Below are 26,171 nucleotides of genomic sequence, written 5' to 3' on the forward strand. Positions count from 1 at the left end.
TGACCAGCTTTAGTGTAGTTTCTAGTCTACTGTGAATCCAGAGTGGATTCTTTTGGACTGGGTGTTAATAGACATATTGAATTAAATGTAAGTAACTCCACCCAACTGTCCTTACTGCCAGCACCAGTGAAATTACACTGCAGAAGCACTTTCTAAGTGCCTACTCAGGTTCTCTGCACCCTAACCTTTATATGGAAAGAGCCACCATGTTAAGTTATATATATTCCCCTATTGAGTTTTGGAGTGGTACAGCTAAAACTCACAGAATGCTGGAGAGAGTAAAATGGCCCCACCAGATCTCGTAGAGAGGTCTGCAGGTGCAGAGAAGTATAGGCTGTAGTTTCATGCTTTCTGCACCTCAGAATTGCCTAAGATTATGTGTCTATAAGACACGCAGGAATGAATTCAGCACTCAGAATCAACAGAATAAGCACTTTTTGCTTGTGCTGATTCAGCTAAGGTGAGCGTGCAGATTCCTGTATCACAGTCTCGATCGCTGTGCCTTTGTGGCTCACTTAAAATTGGAACAACCAGTAATGCTACTGCATTGCACTACCTCATAAGTGATAGTTTACTTTAAAAATAAAATAACTGTTTTGCCTTATTGAAGGGTGATTCCTGACCATAGCTGCATATAAGTATAACCCCACAAAGTTAGTGGACGTAAATGAATGTAGAAGTACATTGTGGAAAGGGCCCTAGCTCAGTGGCAAAGCGCATCATTTGCTTGCAGAAGGGCCCAGGTTGCATCACCAAGATCTGGGGAAAACCTTCATCCAGAAACCTTTCAAAGCTGCCTAGTCCGTGTGGACAATGCTGATCCAGATGGACCAGTGGTCTGGCTCAGAATAAGGGAGCTGCCTCTCTTCCTATATGTACATTTACCTATCTGTATTTTATTTCTAAACTTTTTATGGAAACTAGACTAGTTCCAGACCTAAGCCCTAGCCCACACTTAACACACCATAGTCGGTGAAATCATTCCTGTGTTCAGGTTTGTAGTATGCTTATATAACAGGCATAATAGAGTCAGATTTTTTTTCCCCATTTGAAAATGAATTACAAAAATCAGCATGACCGTAGTAGAACCCAAACCTTTCCTGATGTCTCATCAGGACCAGGGGGAAGAGATTATGCATCTCTGTTATTTTTCTGGTCACTTAAAGTCACACAAGAGTCTGCTCATTTCTGGGCCTTCAATTAAAAAAAAAGGCATGGAGATTTTAGAAACTTAGATTTGTGGGGTTTTCAGACTTAATCAGTGCTGAGATGTTAAAGAAACACACAGCTCTGAATCAGCATTACCACTCTGCCTGTGTTCTCTCAATAAGGAGTAGGAACAATCTTGAGGGTTTCTTTTTAGAATCAAGGGATTATGAAATAAATAAATGAATAAAACTTCCACCTCAATGTCCCTCCCCACCCCTGAACCTTTATTCCACCGTCCCAGCCAGCCAGCCAAAAAACCTGGCACAGAACCTGCACCATCTTTTGAAAACCTTTGCTCATCCTGACCTAGTTTGACTACCTGGAATAAATCAAATAGTTTTTAAACTCAAAGTGCCAGGAGCTCCTTCAATATATTTCATATTTCAATACTTAATAGCAAAACAGTTCAGTGACCATAATATTGACTGTCACCTGAGCCTTCGCTTCCAGGGCTGAAACATAAATCTGCTGCTTGTGTTAAAGGAATTTTACATCAGTGAGGTTTTATATCCTACTAGTTGATTTACCCCATGTGTAGTTAAGGAACAGAAGCTATTGTATTCTGAGCCCTTAACTATCAAAACTGGACAATTGTCTACCCATAGTTTGATGCTTTGCAAGGAGCACAGTGCAGCTAAGATATTTTACTGACTGGTGTTAATGAGTATGAATGTCAGTCACCCAAATGAAATGAGCAGGTGGGAAATGAGGAGTTTTTCCTTGTGTGACATCCCACAAAGCCATTTGCCCACTGACAGTGGGGCAAATACAGATTACATTGACAACTATGACAAGCTATGACAGCTATGACCTTCTGCACTGAGGTAAATTGACATCACTGCTGTAATGTCAGGGTCTGACGAATTTTATTGGCTATAGGCAGAGCCCAGAAAATCATTTGCAAAATAGTGGTCTCACTGAAAGCTTTTCAGGGTTTTAAAAGAAATCAGTCCTTGCAATGCCTTTGCATTTTTTCACTTTTATAAATGGGGCGCCGAAGACCTGATCATTTGAATTTTGGATACTGTAGTAAATCACTACTACATTACTGCTTATGCAAAGAACAAATTATGGCTGTTTATACAGCAACAAAAACAAACAAATGGGGTTTTGTGTGGAACTCAAGTCTTGGTGTACTTCTTACTATTTTATACATGATGTAAACTTCAACCAAAGTCTTTCTGTACTTGTTGCTTTCATAAAACAAAACCATTTCTGCCCTCGTGGTCCTTCACAGTCATCTCTGCTCCTTGAATGGCATACATTTCATATTCTACAGATCATCATATTGTAGTTATTTATTACCTAAGACTGAAACTCAAGTCGGAGGGTGGTGCTGTAAGATCTTAAGTGGTGGCTTGGAGAGGTAGCTTCTGCAATGATTATCTCTCCCTGCTATGTTAGGCAGCACAGTGAAATATCCCCAGATACCTGACCTGTTCTTTGACTATAGCATCCTACTATGAAACTACTATAATTTTAGTTTGATTTCATAGGTACAGTACCACTGTGAGTGAGGCTGTAAGTACTGCAAGACCACCTCTGGTTCTGAGGTACATTTTTGGAAGGAAAGTGCTTCCAGGAACAACATTTTTTTCAGGATTGCACCTTTCCAGAGTCACCTGTCAAAGAAAGACTGCCTGACCTTCACATTTTGACCCCTTGTCTCCAGATGTCAGTAAACCAACATGTCACCTCACTCCAAGAAACAGTGCCTCTAAATGGTGGTATTGTCTAGGAGGGAGGTCACAGCGTTGGCCAATAAGGTTTGTGAGAGATTATTCCCTGAAGTACCTTTATTGAGACCTACACTTCCTGGAGGAATCCAGTCCAACACTTTGGTGAGTAAATACTCACAGGTAGGTTGGGTTTAAGGGCCTCTGGGTTTAGCATGCTAAGCTAAATTCTGCCAGCATAAAGTCTATGGTATGCAGATGACATCAAAGTGCATTTTAAAATATACAAAAAAAAATTATAAGGCTTTAAAAAAATGACAGCACTGATAAAAACTCTATGTATATATTACATTAAAACTGTAAAGTTTTGGGATAGCTAAAAATCAACGCAATTGCTGTGTAGTAACAAATTAAGTTTTTTACATGTTCTTCATGTTTCTCTTTTTCTCTCTCTCTCTTTCTCACTATTTGTTTTTTTCTTACTGTATGTTGCTTGCAACTTATATATGTTACAGACTGTCACATTTTATATTCTGATGTTTTTCTTCAATTCCTATCAACCTGAGCTCCATTTTGGGCAACAGAGGACATTAGAATACAGTTCATTAAATCAAAACAACAAGGGATGTCACAGACTAGGTAAACTCCATTGAGGTTGTGACACACAAAACCTGATGCAAAAGGTATTAATGCCCAAAGAAAAAAAAGTAAGTACTTGATGCGACATGGCACTAACTGGCTGAGTTGCTCTCTTTAGTACTGTCTGCATGGAAAACAAGTTAATTTGCATTGCTCTCCAGCAGAAAATTTCAAGAACATATTGGCTGAACAATAATCTCGCTCCTGGTTTCAAAATCACTTACACCATAGCTTTTGTCAAACTCTAACTCTCCCAGCTGTACTTACATCCATATTCTCTCCAAGCTGTCATCTCATCATCTCATCATTACCTGTCTGTGGTTTACTGTATCTTCCTCTGTAATTCTTCTGTGTTATAATCTATGATCGATGTAGCCCTTGTGTGCTGGTAACCCATCCTTAAATCTGTTTACTTGGAAGTGAGCCCCATTGTCTTCCAATGGAACTTACTTGCAAGAAAGTGTGCATAGTTAGAATTGGAATGTGTCATCACCATTCAAAGGCAAACAACGGAACATGGGGTTTTGTCCTTTTGAATCCCTCCAAGCTCTGGCATACATAAATATCCAGTGTTCATCTTTGAACATGGTCTCGTGCACAAACCAAATGGGATATTTTGCTGAATTAGAGCCTGCCTGAAAACACACATTTTATTTTCTACAAAGTAAATCTTCAGAGAACAATCAATGTACAGGTAGTTTTGTGTTCAAGTCTCAGGAGAAAAATCTTGGGTTTATGTCCTCATTCTCCTTTGGTGTATATTTGTAAGCATTGTTTTGGATGAATAAAGAAGAGAAAATACATTATATATAACCACATAAATGGAGAACAGGGGCTGGGGGAGCAAAAAGTATTTACAGTTCAGCCAGACAGCATTATAAATCATAAATCATAAATCCTAAATACACAGGAGGAGCACATTCCCACCAAATATTTAAAGCACTATGATACCACTTTAAACAGGCAAGACTATAATTTATTAAGGGTGCTAAGAATTGTTAATAGGCCCCTAATCCCCAGCACATACAAACTACAATTCACAGAGTGATTTAACAATCAATCCTTTTTCACAGGAACCTTGGAATTGTAGCTCTGTGAGGGGAAGAGAGGTCTTCTGACAACTCTCAGCATCCTTATAAAACTACAGCTCCCAGAATTCTTTGGCGGAAGCAATGACTGTTTGTAGTAATACAGTGGTGAGAATTTGACCAGAGAGTGTAGCCTCACACTTTACAAAAGCTAGGCAAGTAGTTGGTTGAATCACCATTTTATTATTTTTAAATAAGCTTTTTACATCATAGGTCTAGTATTTATGTTTTGAAGCTGATAGGGGAGCAACCTGCCCTCAGTTTATTATGGTGCAAAACAGAGGTTAATACTCTTAAGAACTCTGTAATTACTGAGCATGCCTAAGAGATACAGGATCAGTTTTAGATTGATTAATCTGAACTTTTAGCTCTCATCAAAAATTCAGTCGGACTTACTCCTGGTCAAGTGAGGGTAGGATTGCAGCCTCATTCCTCAAGCTTCTAAAGGTTTAGGATTCAACTAAAGAGGACTTCTGTTTGCACAAGGGAACTTTCCCCCTCTCTTCACCCTGGGCACCCCCACACCCAGAAATTCGCTTGGAGGGATCAGGAACCCCCCCTACCTACCCAGAACAGCTTATGGGGGAGGGGAGAGAGGACAATTTGTTCCATTTGTCAAGCCAAAATGGTTGTTCTGACATCATGATCATCTTAGTGCAATATTGAATTCCTCCCAAAGGCTGGTATTCAACTAAGTTTTATTCAGAATAGCCTCCGTGAAATGAATGAACATGAGTAAGTTAGGTCCATTTATTTCTGAATAAAACTTAGCTGAATGCATCCCAAAGAACCATAGCGGGCATAACTTTGCACTATGCTGATCATTCTGACAGGGCATGCCCAAGGGAAGCCCTGTTGCACAAGCAGAACTCCTTGTGTAGGCTTCCGCTAATAGGACTTATTAATTGAATCCCACATTAAACTCCATTTTTTAATTCCCCCACCAACTTCCAATATTATTTAAATTGAAGACACTAATAAAACTTGATTGCGGCACATATTCCAAGGTTATCATGGCTTGGACAAAACAGTCAAATGATGGTTTGACATTTGTCTGAGCCATAGGGTCATGAACTTCCCTTACACTAGAGCTTTCCAAACTTTTCATGTTGGTGACACACTTTTTAGACATGCATCATTTTGCAACACAGTAATTCAGTTTTATGAGCAAACTAGGGGTTAAACTTAACCCTTATAACAGCATTTGTGCGACACACCTGCACAGTGCAGCCAGCACACTAACGTGTCACCACACACAGTTTGGAAAGCTCTGCTTTACACACTTCAATTCCTTCCCTGACTTCCTGGTTTAGGCAAACTATAGTTTGACATTACTTCTGAGTCAGCAATCTGTGCATCTGGAAGGAAAGCACCAGTCATAGTTTGCATTTTTTAATTTAATATCAGCCTACCATTTGCCTGAATTGTGTCAGGAGGAAATGGAGGAGGAGGACGATATCCTGGAATATGTTTTCCTAGATATGTCAAGTCTTTGACACAGAATATTGCACCAGTCCCCCCTCTTTTATACTTTTCGCTGAATTAATTGCTTCTTGGACCCTTGAAATAAATTCTGGGATATGGGAAAGCTCCTCTTAATACAACTATACCATTACTGCTTGACCATGTAACAGTAACCTTCTGAATTTCTGAACACAACCACATACAGAGGTGCCCCTCACCCAGCTTTAATTCTTTAGGAGAGAAGACGAGCACCACCCATTCAAGGATAGTGCATATCAGATTAATCCCTGGCTATTGCACCAATGCTAATTGTGTCCCCCAGCCAGGGTTGGAATTTGCGTATGAGCAATTCAGTAAGACAGGGAGTAAAGCATAACCAGTGATAAATGCAACAAACTCAGTGAACCAATTGGTTTATTGGCGTAAAAAAATTCACTTGCATTTTGGAAAAGTTCATAGTTACCAACTCAGGGCAGGTGAATAAAATCTTGTCATCTTCCCCTTCAGCAAAATTATCCCCAAATTAACAACAACTACCATATCTAGAACATTACATGTGATATATATTTACAAATAAATGGTTAATGTGAGCTCCCCAACCTTTTTTGAAGGGAAGGGCTTGCATGAAATATATATAACATGCTATGTTACATGCTGTATGTTGGGATAGAAGAATGCTATGAATCCTTTTCCCCAGCCTCCAATACACACAAATGCAGCACATGTGTGGCAGTTGCACATGATAAGATGCTTCCTTGGTTTGCTCACTTTGATAAATTGCCGCTCAGTTGTTCTCTTGTATGTTTTAACTATAGGAAGCTTCATCTGTAATATAATTCTGTATTATGTGTTCCTTGAGTGCTTTGTTTGGCTTTCGTAGGGGATTCTGGAGTGTCCATTAGATGTTATTATAAGGCCATAAGCCACACTAGGTGCTTCCTAGGTATACCTTTATGAGGACCCAAGCTTCCCCCTAATCCTAGAGTCACTTTTCAATTTGAGGACATTAACAGAAACATAATAACCACAATCTGCATTATTTATGCCATAGGCACAATTGATGCAAGCAAATTGGCATGCAGCAGGGACTGGGAAGCCAGATGTTGTTGGATTTCAACTCCCACCCGCTCCAGCCAGAATGGCCAAGTGTGATGATGGGAATTGGGAGTTCAACATCTGGAAGGTTACAGGTTCTCTATCCCTGGCATAAAGGTTGATGAGAGCTCGTATGAAGCAGGGTCCAATTACATTCAGATAGTTATGAATCAGCTGTTTGTGTTTGTTAATGCACAACAGCTCAAACTCACTTTTCAGTAGAAAAAGATGAAATTGCTGCTCAATGCAATGTTTCTGTTTCCATATTATCTTTGTCTTCCAGATACCAAACTATATTAAAAAAAATGCATTAGAAAAGTTGCATTAGAAAAGTTACAGGTGCCGTGGTACATCTTCAGGATGGTCACTCCCTGCTTGCATTTAGTTAGCACTTTGTCAATCTCTCCAACTTTTACATTCAGTCCCCATCAGATGCACTGGCAATTTGCTGCCCAGCATGGGCCGTGCAGTGAGTATGGGAGATGTAGTATTATGACAATGCAATGAGCAAAGGTACTTTTTCAAGGTATTGGGTCCTTTCCCCACCCATTCCACTTATTGCGTGTCAAGATCCCGAAACCACCCTCTCAATTGTGAATTAAACACAAGGACGCAGATATTAGGTTAATGTTATTGGGCAAATTTAGGCCGCAACTTTATTGGTTACAGAATGTGAGCAGTATTGGCTTAGGCATTGGATTAACTCGACTATATCTGACTCCTGCCCGTCACACAGGGAGTCCAGTAAGTTAGGGGGAGCCCCGTCAATGCAAACCAACTTGAGCTCCCCCAGGGTTCCCGATAGGGTTGTGGCATGGCCCCAGCTCCGCTCTGGGCTTCGGACAAGATCCACACCCCTGGATTCCTTTAACGGAATACCCTTAAGCTTGGAGGGGCAGGTGATGGCCACACCTCCCCTCCCCCATCATAAGATCAACCAATGCCTAACCGCCAAACCTTACAAAGTTGTAATGATTGCTACGAGGTAGGCGAAAGCCAAATGGCCCATGCCAATTTGCCAAGTGGAAAAATTCCAACCAGGCCCCTCAACGGTGACCACCCGAGGCCCATAGCAAGGCCAGTATTGACACCTGCAAATTAGGGAGGGAGGGCGGGAGATTGAAGAAGTGAGTCGAGAGGAAGCTCTCCAGCTCATGCCTTGGATGCCTCCCCAGTCAGCAGATTAGTTGACTGGTCGATGACGTGGCCAGGAACCTCCAGGTGATGTGGGACTTTGTCCACCCACCCCTGGAGGGTAGTGGGTGGCCACGTGGTCCACCGCAACTCCTCCCTACAGTGAAGTGGAGCGGATTTGCATAAGTGGATTCAGAACTCCCCTTCATCTCTAAAGCTGGCAAATTAAAGAGCTGTTTATAAGAATAGAACTAAGGGCTCAGGAAGAAACCTTACAATGCTGTTTATGCACATCCTGCTCTTCAAATTATAAAGAGCAACAATGGTTGGTTGGTTGGTTGGCTAGTTAATTCATATCAAATATATTTGATTGTTCTGTGCTCTCTTTTATTCCTCTGGGTTGGTTTTATTAATCACTATCTGCGAGCCAGTGAAAGCTACGAAGTGTCTTGAGCAAGGAATCTATTGTGGCTATTGTTGACATCTATCGTGAGCAAGGAATATTGATCTGTCATGAGAATCGTTGTTCTATACACTGCCCCTTTAATTTAAACTCTATAGGATCACCTGCCATGTCTGTCCAATTATCTTTATGTAATAAGCATTGTGCAACCGAGGCTTTGAATGCTGCAGCTATCTGTGCTACGCCACTCAAAAGAAAGGGTTTACATTTATGCCTGGTGATCCCTCTATGGCCAAAACATCCCAACTGAACTGTGCCATATTCCAAGTATATATTCAATATATTCTTTGCACTTTAAAATGTTAGAAGAGCACTTTAAACTGCTTTGAGATTGTGAAGCGAGTCACACAGAGGAAAATGTCTGTTCTCATGGAAACATGTTGATTGAAATGGACACATTTAAAAGCCATCTATTATCATCTGCAATGTGTGTTTGTTTTCAAATCCCATCAGCTGCTTGATTATCTTGAGGTACCATCCTGTGCTGCCGTTGCAAAAGGCAAAAAAAAAGTATGTCTTTGAAGACAACTTCAGCAAATGGATTTCTATTGTAAAGAATCCATGTTCTGCTGTCATATTCCATTGTGTCATCTGTGCGCATCTGTCTTAAATGTGTGCCACCATTTTGTGTAAACCAAAATGGAAACAAATCAGAAGCAACTTGTGTAAGGATTATTTCCTGAGAAATGCACCACAACAGGTATAAATCAGCAAAGCTAGAATGCCACAAACAAAAACAAAAAAGAATCATCATCAGTGCCAGTCTCCAAAGTTGTTGAGTTCTAGGAAGTTTATTGAGAAAATTTGGGTGCCATCTTCCATCATGCTAAATATAATCACGTTTCTAATTGCAGACCTGCTCACAGAGCTAGGAGCCAAAGCTACCCTGTTTCTAACAAGCTAACATTCTGTTTTCCCCTTTCACTCTTTTCCTTTTCGGGAAAAAAGAAAAGAAAAGAAATTTCATTTGGTGCGCTGCACACCTCCAACATACCTAGGGCAAATGTGCTACTTTTTTTTATTTCCTTTTTCTATCTCACCTTTTAGCTGTTGAACCCTACCAACAGATTTCGTTCTGATAAAACCATTCTTAGTGTTTCAATAGCCTTCTGCTTATATGTTTGAAGATTCGAAACTGAATGGGGAGGTGGCCAAGGCGGCGCTGGCAAATGAAGACTGCCCCCACATAGACCAGGCTATGTCACCCGAGGAAGGCCTGCCCTTTACCCGTTCTGGCACTCGGGAGAGATATGGACCTTGCTTCCTCTTATCAACCGGGGAATATCCCTGCCCGCCTGATGGAGGAATAAGAAAGGGTATGTAGATGAGGTCCTGTAATCACATAGATAGTAACATAGTTTAAGAGATAAAGTACTTACTGATAAGTAGTGAGCTTGTTTTAGATCGTGGCTTCTTGTGCTACAATAACAGCCTGATGCCTGCATTTTAAGTTACTAATCTGGGCTAGGAACAGTGGTTCCCAAACTCTTTAATCTGTGTGCCCTTTGCAAATCATTTCATCTAGTATGCAAATCTAGCATTCACCTGCACCAGCCCCCAAGACCTTAGCTGCCACACAAGGCTTCACAGCTCAATCTTCTTTCCACCTTCCTATTGCAATTGCTGTGGGACAACATGGTTCCAACTCTTTCACCTGCTACAAAACCTCTTTAAGCTCTCGCCTTCTCTTTCTCCTGTACCCCCCCCCCAATTTCATGTGTGGCAGGCGGAGGGGAGGAGGCAATTCAAACAAGCTCAGCAGAATTTCCAGAAGGTCACTTGTAGGTCACTGGTAGAGGTCACTGACCTTTAACAAATGTCATGCAAGGAGCAATCACTTGGCATGATAAGTTTTGTTGTTTTACATTTCCTCTGGCAAGTGCTCATGTGCCCCTAAGGGTACAGGTACCAGTTTGGGAACCACTGAGTGGGGAGGGAAGCAAAAATAAAACAATGTTTGTGACAGTGTCAAGCAGCTTAGTCTTCCTTGTTGGTTTATTTCAGCAAGTGCCAATAGAGAGTAGTTAGCAGTATCCTTAATCTATTCCAGTTTCTTCCCCAAGGAATGTGAGAGACTCACTGATCGGAATAATCCAGGAATGACAGCTATTTAGAAAGTGCAGGCATCTTAAGACAATTGTTTGGCCATCTCTTATCCATATACAACACATAACATTAAACTCTAGCCCATACAGCTTTCATAATTCAGTAGAATGGCCACCACTCCATGAAGACAGTGTTATGCTCTCCTTTGGCTCCCACGTTCATTTGCCTTGACCACGGTTAGCATTCGTTATTGTGGCCTGTTGCCAATCTCCCTGAATATTTTCACGAAACTTTTATGACCGTATCGACTGCACCTACTACTGAAATAAAAACAAGAGCATTTTAAATATTTACATATATATATATCTATATTTATTATAAGGAGAGGGAAGCAGACCATGGCTTATTTAAGCGGATGAACTGATGATGGTGAAAATGCAAACAAATTAATACTCACCCTAAGAGATTATCAAGCACATGCTTAGATACGTAAAACATATCATTTAAATCCATTTCAGTGTAGTATACATACGCCCTGGTCTGATAACTCCAGCATGTGGACGGAGGCTCCAATGTGGCTGTGGAGCTTTCTGTGAATGGTTGCTGAAGAGCATGCCAAGTTTTGGGTGTCCCCCACCAAAAACAACAACAATGAATTGTGGCCATAGAGTGTAACACTGCATATTGACCAACTGCAAATATGGTAGGGTGAAATCCATGGCACAGGTCGTACTCTACAGAGACTGTAGGATGTATTGCATGTCGGTAGGGGGAGACTATGAATAAATGCCAGTTGTAGAAATAGAGCAGCTGTAATTCTAACTTCAAAGCCTATTGATGATAAGATATAGTAGGATAATTGTACTTTCATTTGAAAGTATCTCTGCTGAAAATTCCCTTTGTAGCAAAGTGTTTTATATCTGATTCTGTATTGGATAGGTGTTGGCCACTTTCATTCAACTGGAGTCTTCTTCTTTTGGTTCTTGCTTCAGTGTATTCTGAGACTTCTGCAAAGTGTCATCTCACTGGGGATTTTTTAAAAAAAGTGTAGTTCCCATGATGCACCTCAACAAGAACCAGGCTCTGCCTGTTGAGTGAAAGTAGAGCCAGCTAACTAAAGAAGTATAAAATGTCAGCATATTGTTGGCCTGTTTGAGGGGTGGGAGGGTGTGTATATATACCTTTTGTGTTCCAACCAAATTTCATTTCCTAGATTGTCTTACTGTCTATAATTTGCTGAGCTGTTTTGTGCATGTCTAAAAACTGGCAGAGGGGAAAGGAAAACAAATGCATGCAACAATACTGGTAAACAAACTGAGTAGTATCTCTATAGCAACATAATAACTGCTTTTGCTTTCGGATGGGCTTTTATGTTATAAAGACATCTTTTTAGGGGGCCCAACCTTCAGATAATGTGATATGTAGCTATATAGAACATGGGGTGTTTATTTCTTCAAGCTGCTTTATGGCATTGCCTACATTATAGTAGAGGGTTTCCATCCAAGGGAAAGGAGGTCATTTCCCCTCTCCACCATTTTCTGATTGCTTCTGACATGGTCATGTTGCAAGGGATACTACTCTCAGCATGTCAAAGCATGAGGATGCTACTGATCTGGCTACTGTGTTGACCATTCTGTTGTTGATCCAATGCTGTATTTTTGCATATTTTTTTTCTTTTTAAATGAAGGTTATGAAATGTCACGGAGTCTTAACAGCATAGCTGGCATAAGTGGAAAAGCGGTAGGATTATCCTCAAAGCCTGCACCCTACAATTCTCCTAGCCCAACGAGACATTCTTGGTCTCCCATCCCATCCATTTTGTAGCATGGATCAGTAGCAGAGAATGGTCTAAATCATAATACTAAAAAAAGAAAGAAAAAAGAAAGAAAAAGAAATGCTATTCTTTCTAATTGACCTATGAGCTGTCACAATATAATGCAAATGATGATGATGATGATGATTGAAGCGGTCTGTCTCTCGGTAGCATCTCATGGGGACGGTGTTACTACTGGTTGTAGTAACGCTTACACTGACAATATCCTTGATCGGTAGCGCTGAGATGACACTAGGTGGGCATTAGTAGCTTTGGCGGGCCATAACACTGCATGATATTGGAACATAAGACAACAAGGTGGATGCATCATGTAGTTTCCTCTAAGGTTGCATCAGGCTGGTATGTGCTTTTTCTTGGCTAATGGTGGATCCACTGGCTCTTATGGAATGGGTTAGGCATTCAGGCCAATGCTGAAACTTGCCAACGATTGAAGATTTTGCTTTACTCAGGATATTTTTGAGCCATAGGAACCCTGCAGGAGTTTGAGCAAAACACACGCAGTAGGATGAAACTTTGCATGGGCGCCTATTCTATGTTGAAAGCAATAAGATACACTGTAGAGAGGTCTCTAGCTGGCTGGCTGACTGCATGGGAAAAAGTACTGGCGGAGAAGAAAACTGGCTGCCTCTGCATGTAGCTCTTTCCACCTTAGTCCTCCTTCCTTTAAAACACCCAGCTTGATTTGAAAAGCGCAGGAGAGAAGCTCAAGTATTGATTATATTCTTTACATGCAGATCTTTGCAAAGAAAGTCCTGTCATTGCTAAATATATGCCAACAGAGGCAGTCAAAGTGACTTGACATGGAGAGAACGAGATGGACAATGATGGCTTGTAAACGTCTGGGTGGAACTGTGCAGGCATAGAAGACCTCCTCATTTGGACAAATGTAATCTCACTCCATGCAAGTTTGCAGGATGATTCTATGTGGTTTCACAGATATAAGTAGATTTGCAGGCTTTTTCTATGGCCAAAATGTAACAAATGATAGATTTTTTTTTTGTTGTTCCATAGCATGAATTGCATGAAAACAAAAAAACCTGCAATGTATGAGTAACTTTAAAGGGGGGGTGGGAGGCAAAGTGATCTATTTTCTTTCAAAGCTCTTTACTTTTACATACATTGTTGTAGCCAAACTGTAAAATGTTCTAAAACTGTACATTCCTTTGCTATGGATTGCTTCTTTTTGTATACAAGATAAAAAGAGTTAATGGTTTTAAAAGTGGAATCGGGCGGTCATATTGACCAAGCCTTCATAAATACATCACATTAACATGAAAAAACAATCAAGAACTTTTCATTCAACTAGAATTGTGTAAACTGTACAAACAACTTTCTTTTCCTGTCTGTTTTTGTTGGCATGCTTGTGAAACATGGGACCAACTCTTGGGCCTGATGGTAACAGCTGGTCTAGACTTATTTTCCAGCTCTGGTTATGTTGTATTTTATTGGTGTATAGATCCAATGTGAAGACCCTTCATGGCAAATTGTTCACATTACGTAATCAGTGATGAATTTAACAACAACAAAATGTTTTTTTAAAAAAATATCAGAAAAATCAGAAAATCTGGGACTTACAGTATACAAATCAGGAAGCTACTCAAGTGTAAGCTTGTCTCAGAGTTAAAGAAACAAGATGATGGCATTGTATGCAATTTAGAACTTCTGAGTAAAATGCATGCACAATGTTATGCAAAACAAATCCTAGCATGAAATAAATTTTGTATCATGGTTTCAATGCCTGCTGTACAGTGTAAATCAGAATTCTTTTCTAAAATGATCAGAGGTTTCCAGATACACTTCTGAAATCGTGAATAAATACAAGACTCCCAGTGGAAATATAAAAGAAGCTTGATTTTAATTTGCTTCTAAAATGGCAAAATTGGTGACTGCATCATCAACTGGTTCCTCCAAATCCTTGATACAACTCGTGTCTACAGTCTTCACGACACTAATAAATATAACAAATGGAAGGTATAACGTAGAGTTATGTAGGTCTCTTTTGCTCCCTCTCTTCTTTCCCCTTTAATAATAAAAGTTTGGCTTTTTAGATGATAATGTGAAGTTGGGTTTTCTTCTGTGGTTCTCTTAAATTCTCCACTTTACAACAGCAACCCACATCATGTAAGTTTTTAAAAGGGATCAAGAGCAAAATAATTTTAGGAAATAGTGAGTTATGTCTAAAGCTGTCAAATATTAAGGGTAGTAACAGAGACTCATGGGGGGGAGCTATAATATTTCATATGGGATTCAAAGAGTAAGATATAGAGATTGCTTGTCAACATCATTCTTGTAGTTTGAACATCCCATGCAAGGTATTTCTTCAAGGGTTACAAATTCACTGTTTGAATACCTCTACCAAACATCTCCGGAAGAAAATAAGACTTCTAGTTGGTATGAGACGTATATATTTGAACAGGAAATGTTGTAGAATAAACTTGGTTTATAGGTATTCCTTTGCAATGTTAGCTTAATCATATTAACTATGAACCAAATTTTCTGAATCCATTCAAATATAATAGGAGATATGCTTTTCCAGTTATTATCTTAGTAGCCTGGTTCTAACATTTAATAGAGTGGGGAAAGCATGAATTGGTCAAACTCCTCCCCCCCCCCCCCCCTCATTTCTGATGTTAACATGCAAAATGGGAACTAATGGAGCTCTCATCCACTGTGAGATCCACAGGCCTCCCCCTCTCCCAATGATTTATGGTGAGTGATAGCCATGAGTCCCACGTTACAGCGGGTGTATGTGTAGAAGCATGACACGTTTGAACTTAAGTTGGAAGAGGCTCCAAGATCAATCACAGAAGAACATGGATTTGTTATAAGTTTATGGATAACAGATGGTACAGTCAGGAGGCCAGTTTCAAAATTAGAGATCATGATGGGATAGAGCAGCAGGGGAAATCGCTTGATGAAGTCAACCCAAAGCCACAAGACTTTCCTTATCAAAACTAGTATATTGATTTGTGCTTAGGTTTCAGGAAATCCATGCATGATCTTCAGAAAAGGGATTGTGTGGCAACCTCTCTCTACCCTGTTTAGGAAGAGGATAACAATATGAGTAACAGCAACTTTAAATCCACAAGCAATCTGTGTAGTGGTTATAATGTTCTCAACTGAAGTCCTACAACAGAATATCAAATTCTAAAGAATCTTGAATTATTATTAGGCTAGTGTATTTCAGAAACAGCACATCATTTTAAGAGGTGGGAGGGTCTATTTCCAACAGAATCTACTCCTTATAAACTAAATGATCCCCAAGTCTCACCCTTTTGGTATATGAGGCTCAGATGATCCACTGAGTTTTAGAAAGATATAAAATTGGACACGGTAGCTGCATGTAGCAGATTAACACCCTTGGCATCTTTAAGCAGCAAACCCATTGTATTTTCCATGAACTGGTGTGACACATGATGTATGGTGGGATAATTCTGCAAAAGCCAGTCAGGAAAGTGGTTTCTTTTATTCTCTCACTCCAGAAAAGATTCTAGCTAATGACACTGTGATAAGAGTCAAGCGTAATGGCCATTAATCTAGGAGAAAATGATTTTTCATATAAATTGCTCTCGCTCTCACTCTCTTTAAAGTTTCACAGGCACAAAGAAAATACGATCACTGAAAGGAATGGTTGTTAGGACAAATGAGCATGCCAGGACTCAAAGGAAACAGAGCAGAGATAAAGCAAGAAAACTCAGAATTGAGCTGAGCACTGAAGTATATAGGATGAAAGCGCCCCAAGGCAACACTCATGTGATGGTTGCCCTTCTTTTCTCCTCACCGCTCCAAATAAAGCAATGGTTTTTCTTTGATTTCAAACAAACCATCCTACCTGCTACTTTCTCATTGAAACCATTTCACAGTCCGCACTTACCCAAGCAATAGCAAGCCTTTAATAAGGTCAGGTTCTTAATGTGAATTAAGTACTAGAGACGCAATGCATTTTTGTAGTATCTTTTGTAACCAGTAGAGGCAGGGAGAGGGAAACAGTCACACAGACTATTGGTATACAAAAGCAGAGTCGGAAGGGACCTCAGACTAGTCCAACTAGTAAACCTCATTAAATTAAACAGAACTGAGTAGAATAGTTAGGACTATGCTTTTACCAGTGTGGTGTAGTGCTTAAGAGCGGTGGACTTGTAATCTGGTGAACCGGGTTCGATTCCCTGCTCCTCCACTTGCAGCTGCTGGGTGACCTTGGGCTAGTCACACTTCTCTGAAGTCTCTCAGCCTCACTCACCTCACAGAGTGTTTGTTGTGGGGGAGGAAGGGAAAGGAGAATATTAGCCGCTTTGAGACTCCTTAAAGGGAGTGAAAGGCGGGATATCAAATCCAAACTCTTCTTCTTCTACTCTCTCTGCCTCCTCCCCAGACACAGTGTGATTATTAGTGCTGCAGAAAGGACAACAAATTAATTCAAATAAAAAGGGGTGTCATTATCTCATCATGAAGAGAGGTACATAAATACCCAAGGTATTTCAAAAACCACAGAAATTTACCCAGCTAAGCTGTCTGAGGAGGGTATGACATTTTCTTCCTTAGAGTTTCCCTTACACCCTCAACCCCCTCCATCCCCCCCCAAAAAGGGTAGAGATCTCTATTTTGGGTACCACAGATTTAGGATGCACAGCCTGCAAGAAATTACTTAGGGGCATCCCTTCCAACTGTATGAATCTATGGAACTAAGCACAAAAATGCTATGTCTTTTACTAGAAAGGGCAAGATATGAGTGCTTTGAAAACATACACAGACACATACATACATACATACATACATACATACATATATGCAATATTACAGCTTTCACTTTGATTCAATAAATCATTCTAGCAGGCTACAGCTTAGTGCATGCTTTGCATACATGGATACTACCAAGAGAACCCAACTTTGAACTGTCCAAAAGAATCTAAGCGAGATTCTGTCCCCGTCCCCCCATGGCTTGAAGTCCTCTGGGCTAGAGGTCACCTCTAGAGTTGTTTTTATTGAAAGATGCTTTATTAGATGAACTCTTTCCCCCAGCATCACTGCTGGGTAAGTCACAAGATGCCACTTTGCTGTCAAATCATAATACTAATGTTTATAATAATCAGTTGCACTACTGCTTGTTCAGTCTTTTGTTACGTTGTAGTACATCCTTGTCACTTGATACTATTTACATAACAAGAGGTAGGATTCTTATGGTAGAAAGCCGTATCATGTTTAGGGGTAAAGACCTGATTGACAGTTTGTTATCTCACCTTCCAGCAATATTCAATTTTCTGTAGACTCCAGCGTTCATAGAGAGATCCGTGGCAATTCTGACACTGGATTTAGTTACTTTGTGCACCCGATTGCAAAGCATTAATCACCTTCAAGTAAACTGTTGCACTAGCAGACGTCAGCACAAGGATTCCTGCTAGCACAATAGGACTTTCTCCCCTTCACCCTCTCAAAATCTGCTCGGGGGGTTGAAAGAACCCCCAGAACAGTGCAAAGGAGAAAAAGAAAGGAGATCACTATACAGTTTTCACAGAATGCTAAAGATTCTTTACACTCTTTACCACTTCTCCTTGTACAGTTCTGTAAAAATATACCCCTGCCTCTCCACACCTTTGGTGAAAGCTCTTTTCCTTGTTTTGGGCATCCTCTGTCTAGACTACTGCAACTTTTACCTCCCTGGCCGCCTCTTCTTACACATCAAGCCCTACACCTCTGTCCAAAAACTCTCCCAACAAAATTGTCATTATTTAAACAGTATGGCACCTCTCCCAAATTCCTGATCTAGGACAAAACTCATTGGCCTCAACTTCAAAGCTTTCCATAGGCATATCCCTGTGTCTGAACTAACTTTCTTAGGAAAGGAGTCTAAAGAACTGGTAACAAAGTTCTAGAACTTATTGATAAACTAAAAATGAACAAAGTTACTCAATCTAGATGGCATTTACTCGACAGCTCTCGGAGAATTAAAAATGTGAAGATGCAGGGCTTCTAATGAAAATTTGTAAATTATGCCTGTACCCGAGGACTGGAAAATGGCCAGTTTAATACCATTTTTTATTAAAAGGATCTGGCTGGATCCCAGAAGGTATAATCTGATTATCTTCACATCAGCAATATTCAAGATAAAATTACCCAGCATATAGAAGAATAAACCTTGCTGAAGAAGAACCAATGTGACTTCTGCAAAGGTAAGTCCTGACTCACTAACCTTTGACAATTATTTGAGAGTGTCAATAGGCATGGAGATTTGGGTGATCATTGTGCAACGTCAGCAAAGACTCCTGAGCAAGCTTAGCAGGCATGAGCTAAAAGGCAGGCATGAACAGGAAGCAGAGAGTGGGGATAAATGAATGATTCTGACAATGAATAGACACAAGAAATGGAATCCACCAAGGGACCAGTGCTTTTTAATGTTTTCATGAATATTCTGGAATTGCGGGTGAGCAATTAAGTGGCCAGATTTGCTGATGACACAAATTGCTCAAGCTGTTAAAAAAAGAAGCAAGCAAAAAACATATATATGAGTTCAATCTAACAAATTTTGGGCATTACCATCTCCCATAGAAATTAATGAGACTTGAGTTAGTAACCAAGTATAGTTCCTCGACTAATTTCACTGGATTCTGCCTACTTTCACCAGGAAATATTATATTTCAGTCATTGTTGTTGATTATGTTTTTAAAGAGTATTACAGGACAAGTTCCTTTTGTTTGCTTTTAAACCAGCACCCAGTAATTTTTCCCCAGTAATTTTTACAACCTTAGTTAGCTGTATATAAATATTAGTACACCAACAATTATAGTACTTGAAATTGTGCTGACATTTCTATGGTGGAAGGTTGAAGCGTGGCAAATGGCAATATGCCATGGAATGTCCAGCTCCGCATCCAATCAAAAGCAGCTTTGCAGAACTCAAAGTCCCAACAGGCTGAGGGACACAAACATTGGCTTCTGTTCCGTTGCCACACATCCCGTGTTCATTCCATCCCCAGGAAAAGCACTGGCTACCTACAAGAAAGGAAGACATGTTGTAATCAGAGCATTAAAGCAACTAATACAGCACCGATATTCCCGAGGTCATCAATTTAGCAATCAGCAACAGCCTTGCAGTGCACTGGGTATGTTTCAGTGTTACTTGCTTAAGAACATAAGAAGCTGCCGTATATGGAATCAAACCACTGGCCCAACTAGCTCACGGTTCTTTACACTAATTGGCAGTGGCTCCATCTGGAAATGCTGGGAATTGAACATGAAACCATCTGCATGCCCAGCTATAGCCTTTTCTCAAAATACTTTCCAAGTAAACATGCACAGAATTGGGCTGTTGTGCCACCACTTTATTCTACAAGAGCATAGACTGGGAATTAAAAATCAGGAGTCAGGGGTCGCATATGACCTAATATTTTCATTACGGATTATTCAAGAAGGGAATCATAGTGTGAACTTTAAGGTCTCAATCCAACTTAGTACATGCAACATTCCATTATCTAAGTATCTCTTACATTATCTGTTTATTTTTCCTCTTGCAGATGAAGAACCGCGTTTGCTGGTGATATTTAGGGCTCTGAAATTCAGTACAAAATTCTCAGCCTTATAAAAGGGGTTGACGCCAAAAAGTCTGAAAAGTGGCAGCTCAGTTTTCTGGAAACTATTTCTGGTATTACTGTGCTCCTTTTGGCACCGACAATCAAAGAAAAACGCCTTTACAAGTAGAGCGATACTCTTTCTTTCAAACTTATGCCAGTGTAACTGAATCACACTTAAGCAATAACAGTGAGATATCAAGTAGGCTACTGCTCTGGGAAAACAAGTTCTCTATTTAGCTCAGTATTCAGACACAGAAAAAGTAACCTAAGTATTCTAATAGTCAGATCTAAAACTACACGCTCAAATCATTGACCTAAAACTTTCAAGTTAATATTAAAAATTAATGTTTTCGCTTGTGGGATATTTCCCCAGTCTTTGGGAAAATACCCAGCCTCAAGAGTGAACATACTAGAACCCTGCCCTTTGTGAGAGAAGAAGAACAAGAGTTTGGATTTGATATCCCGCTTTATTACTACCCGAAGGAGTCTCAAAGCAGCTAACATTCTCCTTTCCCTTCCTCCCCCACAACAAACACTCTGTGAGGTGAGTGGGGCTGAGAGACTTCAGAAAAGTATGACTAGCCCAAGGTCACCCAGCAGCTGCATGTGGAGGAGCAGGGACGCGAACCCAGTTCCCCAGATTACGAATCTACTGCTCTTAACCACTACACCACACAGCCATCTTTCTCTCCCTCCACCCCTCCACACACAATGCCTCTGAAATAATACTGTGCCCAGACCTGGTTGCCTTCCCGAAACATTTTTTGAGAACATTGTGGCCTACCAAGACACCAATTTGCCAGCACCATTGCTACAAACAGTGGCAGAATAATTCATTGCAATTTTTTTTAATGCACTGCTGTTTCTTGTGAAAGTAAGCCACCACTAAGGACTTTTCTCCTGCTCAATTTGCTGACTTTCATGGCCTGCAAATGACCCTTAGTTAAACAAACCATGGTTTTCCAAGTACCTTGTGTTAGCTGAAAACTAGAAGGAGAAACTTCTGATTTCTTTACAGATGCAAAAAGAGAAAGGAGGAACGAATAAGCCTCTCCGTCTACACCATTTTCTTAATAACCAACTGCCACCACCTTTGCAGGGTCAAACAGGCAATCAAGTCCTCCCTCAATCACTGTAGTTCTGATCTGATTGATTGATTGATTGATTGATTGATTGATTGTCTCCCACATATACATGGTTTCTCCTTCCATGGTTGCTATTCACTTGGAGGGGGGTTGAAAGATCCAAAGAAAAGATCCAAATTGACACATTTCGTAAACCAAGATGGGAACTTCTTGCTGTTGAAGGTACAGTATAGAAATCCCCTTATTTAATAAAGCAATGAGGAAAAATTATGGCTCATCCTGCATCACATCTAATTTGGCTAGAACATTTAACATGTTATGGGGCATTAATAGGTTTTCTTGTTGGATTTCTGGCACTATTAGCCTTGATGGAACACAACACAAAAAACCTGGTTTCACGTGTATAGCTGAAATAAACTCCTGAATCATTCTATACCTAAAAAAAAAATAAAAAATGGGGATGTGGGAAAGTGTTCCGTACTAAAAATAGCATCTACCTCACTGGGTGGTCCTTTTATGTCTGAACCAGTTTCCATGTTGCTACTCCATTTCTTCAAATGTGAGCTGAATAATGGACTGAAAAAAGGTCCTGCATATCTTGGAACTTAATGCCCTGTAACATGTTAAATGTTACAGCCAAACTAGATGTGATGCAGGAGAACCATAATTTCTCCTCTCCTCCCTCCACAAACCTTTTTTGCTGATTAGAACAAGCAGAGTGTCTCTATTTCCTTCAGAATGGCTGGTTTACTGCTACATAAATTATACACTGAACCAGCAAGCCTTCCCAGCTGTAAAATGGAACAATAGTAAGAATCCACCATGACCCCATAGAGAACTCCTGTATTTTTAAATGGAGGGACCATGGCTGCATACCCTTCCTTTATACCTAGAGAGAGCAAGGTTTTTGATTTTACAGATACTGGGTAGCAATACGATAACATTTGAGTGCATGTGTAGAAAAAAAGTTCTAAATATTCTAAAATCAGTTTTCGATTATTAGCCTCATCCACTGAGTTGGAATGTTGACCACCTCAAGAATAAAAGAAGTACTTACATCTAAATATAACATTTTCAAAGAACAACAAAGAGTATTGCGGCCCCTTAAAGACTAATATATTTATTATGGCATATACTTGTGGGGGCTGCAGTCCACTTCATCATTAGACTGTAGTTAGTTTACTGTTGTCTCCCAGATTTGCCCTTTAAGGTGCCACAGGGCTCTTGGTTGTTTTTTGCTGCAACACAGCTATACCTCTGAAATTTACAAGAACGATCTTCACACAACACAGAATTCACTGTCAAAAGGTGTGCTAGCCAATCTTACATAATATCACATAGAAAGATGGAGCATGTCCAAAGTTGACAGAGGTTGGTGTTAGTGATTAGAGGAAGACGGTTGGGCCTGAGTGACTTATATTACTTAACAGTAGAAGGATTATCATGTACAGAAGAGTACAGGGGATGGGAAGACGAAAGGTCCTGCACCTGACTATAGCTGCATTTCTGAGCATAAGCATGATTCGCATACATAAGGGGTTCTAGAATGTGTTCTGCCAATGTATCCTTTAACTGAGACCTTGACCGCATTGTTAATGTAAGACCTGCACAATCTGTTAATGCAAACATACATCAAACACTGATTCTGTAAGCTGGTCAAAAATACAAGGTATTTTCTCATTGTTATGATTTTTCAGAGACACACAATGTCTAAAAAGGGTAAATTGCTCCTTTTTGATGAATTATGAACAATCCAAATCTAAGAGAGAAATATCATGAGTCTAAAAATTAGAGGTTTCCAGGAGAAGGGTGTGCTTCCCTCCCCCTCCCTGCTTCTCTTATCTTCGTTAAATGCCAGCACAGCCCATTTTCATGCAGCAAACATTTAGGAAATGGAAAGACACTTGATTGTTAATGTAATTCTGCTGAATCTAATACCTCTGCAGTACATGATGCAGGCTGGGTTGCTTTGAAAGGATGGAGATGCTGGGTTGCTATGGAAACAAGAAGGCAAGTCTTTAGATTGCTCATCCCTGAAGAGCCGCCCTGTCAATATCTTTAAAGACCGCTAATAAAATTTTAATCACTGATTAGAATAAAAAGAATTCCAATCCATTGTTTACTACTGGTGTCCCAGTTCAGAAATTGCCACTTTTTTCTATGTTGGCCAACCCCAACAATGTACTTGAGTAATCTAAAACACAAATGAAAGAATGAAACACAAATGAAGATCTTAACATCCAGTTTGGCTGCTTGAGATTATTCCTCACAGCATTAAGATTCCACCCTCCCTGTTTAAAGTATGAGCACCAGTTAATATGTGTGTTCATCAGACTATTTGCTGGCAGGTCCTTTCTTACACAGCCCTTCCCCCATTCCTCAAATAAACTGTTAGAAAAGGATAATCAATTTCAAAACAACCGTGGCAACAAACCAGGAACCTGAATCAGTTACAGAACAAAACTAACCGTTGGTTTCATAAATTCTGAATTACTTCCCTGAAATGATGGCTTCTGCCTAAGTCTGGCTTACTCTCAAAGGTTTTCTAAATCTTGTGATAACGAACAGCTAACAAAGCACTTTACTCATATTGTACTCATACTGACTAGGGTGGGAGGTGGGGGCGGGCGGGACCTTGTCACTGCACCAGCACCACTGGAGCAGCCAAGAGACCAGGATCAGACCTGTTAATAGTACATGATGCAAATAGGGGTGGCTCAGGATGAAGCAGAACCTGTGCTCGCCCAGCATGCATCCGCCCAAAAAACCCATTTTGAGGGGTTCCATTGGCAGCAATACTGCCAGCAGTATTGGATTGGTCTGCTAGTCAGTCCCATTTTCTATTTTTACTGCTGGTTGTTGTTTTTAGGTTGAATTGGTATTTTTATTGAGAAATTTGTATGTTTTTATCATATGAACCACCTTGAGAGGGCTGTATAGCCCTGAAAGACAGCACACAGATTCCTAAATAATCATATTTCTTGCATACTTTTATTGGGCAGACTAGAAGGCATATATGGCATTATACAAGCCGGAGTTCTTGATAGATCTGGAAGATTGAGAGGGGCGTGGAGAATTAAAAAGGCTTATTCATCTTATGGTCCAAGCAAGCAAGAAAAATTCAGTTGCTATGGAAACCCAGTGATTTATGATTTTAGGGCAAGTGCGGGGGGTGAGGGAATTGACTATATTAGCTCTATACAAGTTGCACCTCCAGCATTTATGTGTGTATAATTGATTCATACCATGGACCAGTGCCTAGACTCGGCAGTGAGCTGGATGAGGGGCAACAAACTTTCTCTGAATCCTAGCAAGACAAAGGCACTGTGAGTGGGCAGTTCCCGAGTCCAGATAAATAGTAAATTACCTGCTCTGGATGGTGTTGTACTTCCCTGGAAAGGGCAAGTTCATAGCCTGGGGCTGCTCCTGGATCCATTTCTGTCACTAGAGGCCCAGATGACCTAAGTGTTTTGGAATGTCTTTCACCAGCTTTGGCTAGTAAGGCTACTGGTGCTTCTGGACCAGGATAGCCCAACCACTATGGTCCAGGCACTGGTACCCTGAAACCAGGGTTACTGAAATGCCGTCTATGTGGGGCTGTCCTTTTGGTCCAGAAGTTGTAGCTGGTGCAAAGTTCAGCTGCTCGCTGGGGCAAGATATTACTAACATTTTACTTTGCTGTTGAAAAACATTACACAAGCAGTCAATTAGCTGCTGGGTTTAAGTTCAAGGTGGTGTTTTGGGTGTATAAAGCCCTATACAGCTTGGGATCAGGATATCTAAAAGATAGTTTTACTCTTTAACAAGTTATCACTGTGCTGTGGGTCCCCTGCAGGTACCATATTATCAGGAGGTCAGTTTCACACAACATAGGAATCAGGCCTTTAGTTTTGTGGCAGCTACTCTTCAGAATTCCCTCCCCTTAAAATATTAGACAGGTGCCCTCTCTGTTGTCTTTCTGCTACCAACTGAAGACCCTTCTCTTCCAACAAATCTTTTAAGCTGAGATCTTTCCCAGTCTGCATGTGTACTGGAAGTATTAGTGTTTTGTCATTTGTTGTTTGCCACCCTGGTCTCCTTTGGGAAGAAGGGTGGGATACAAAGTCAATAAATAAATAAATAAGACTAAAGACAGCATACCTCTGTATAAGGGAAATCCTGGTGACAGCACAAGTAGCTACTTACTACTCCCTTCTTACTCCCCTTAACCACAAAACCATTTGTTGGACAAATGGAGTAAGAGGTCACAGATGTTTCAAACTCTTGAACTGCATTGTGAGCATTCTATATTTTCTGCAATGAAAAGGCCTAACCTGAAATGCGGGCATTCCGATAGCTAAAACTCTTCTCTCTACAATCAAAGCAAGAACTCTCCGAAGGGCAGCACTTTAATTGCTTCAAATTATCTTCCAATAAAAATCACCATTAATATTCTATATTTTTAGATCTACCCTTCTTCTTTTAAAAAAAAAAAGGAAATGCAACAGCAACTTAATGTGTTAATACATCTTACACAGCCCTCTATCTCATGCAGATTAAAGAACAATGTTCCATCAAGCAAGATAATTTCAAGTTAGCTTAACCAGGGTGAGGGGGCAGAAATAGCACTGGAGAAAGGGACTAAGGTGAGGCGAAGTAAGATAACAGCACATAAGCAAGGGGAGGTGATTTCCTAAAGTAATGAAAATAAACATGCAAAAAGAGTTGGCAGGCAGGCATAGGAGGCAACAGATGACCATGAGGAAGAGTAACGATGAAGCAATTAAGAGGCATTTCTTTACATATCCACAGAATAAATCTGAAGGTGCATCCTCTCCATGGCAACATGATGTTCTCTAACTGGATAGCAAGAAATGTATTTAAAAAAAAAAAAA

General features: G+C 40.3%; 2 protein-coding genes across 8 annotated transcripts in view; one reads left to right on the forward strand and one right to left on the reverse strand.

The window, feature by feature from the left end:
- The window catches only part of KCNC1 (potassium voltage-gated channel subfamily C member 1), a 118,034-nt gene extending 103,331 nt beyond the window's left edge, over nucleotides 1-14,703 (forward strand). The window contains exons 3-5 of one of the 5 annotated variants that reach the window (XM_081840915.1): nucleotides 9,896-10,084; nucleotides 12,502-12,554; nucleotides 13,383-14,703. In XM_081840915.1, coding sequence (XP_081697041.1) covers nucleotides 9,896-10,084; nucleotides 12,502-12,554; nucleotides 13,383-13,442 — 302 coding nt within the window. In that variant the 3' untranslated portion in view covers nucleotides 13,443-14,703. Of the gene's footprint in view, nucleotides 1-9,895; nucleotides 10,085-12,501 lie in introns of all 5 variants that reach the window. The other 4 variants (XM_081840914.1, XM_081840916.1, XM_081840917.1 and 1 more) reach the window with 4 other exon arrangements.
- SERGEF (secretion regulating guanine nucleotide exchange factor) overlaps nucleotides 14,479-26,171 on the reverse strand; it is a 102,064-nt gene continuing 90,371 nt past the window's right edge. For 2 of the 3 annotated variants that reach the window (XM_081841601.1, XM_081841599.1), the window contains exon 11: nucleotides 19,008-19,634. In XM_081841601.1, coding sequence (XP_081697727.1) covers nucleotides 19,453-19,634 — 182 coding nt within the window. In that variant the 3' untranslated portion in view covers nucleotides 19,008-19,452. Of the gene's footprint in view, nucleotides 15,686-19,007; nucleotides 19,635-26,171 lie in introns of those variants that run through there. The other variant, XM_081841600.1, reaches the window with a different exon arrangement.

Source organism: Podarcis erhardii (genome assembly GCF_964252035.2).
Source record: "Podarcis erhardii genome assembly, chromosome: 1".
NCBI classification, from domain to species: Eukaryota; Metazoa; Chordata; class Lepidosauria; order Squamata; family Lacertidae; genus Podarcis; species Podarcis erhardii.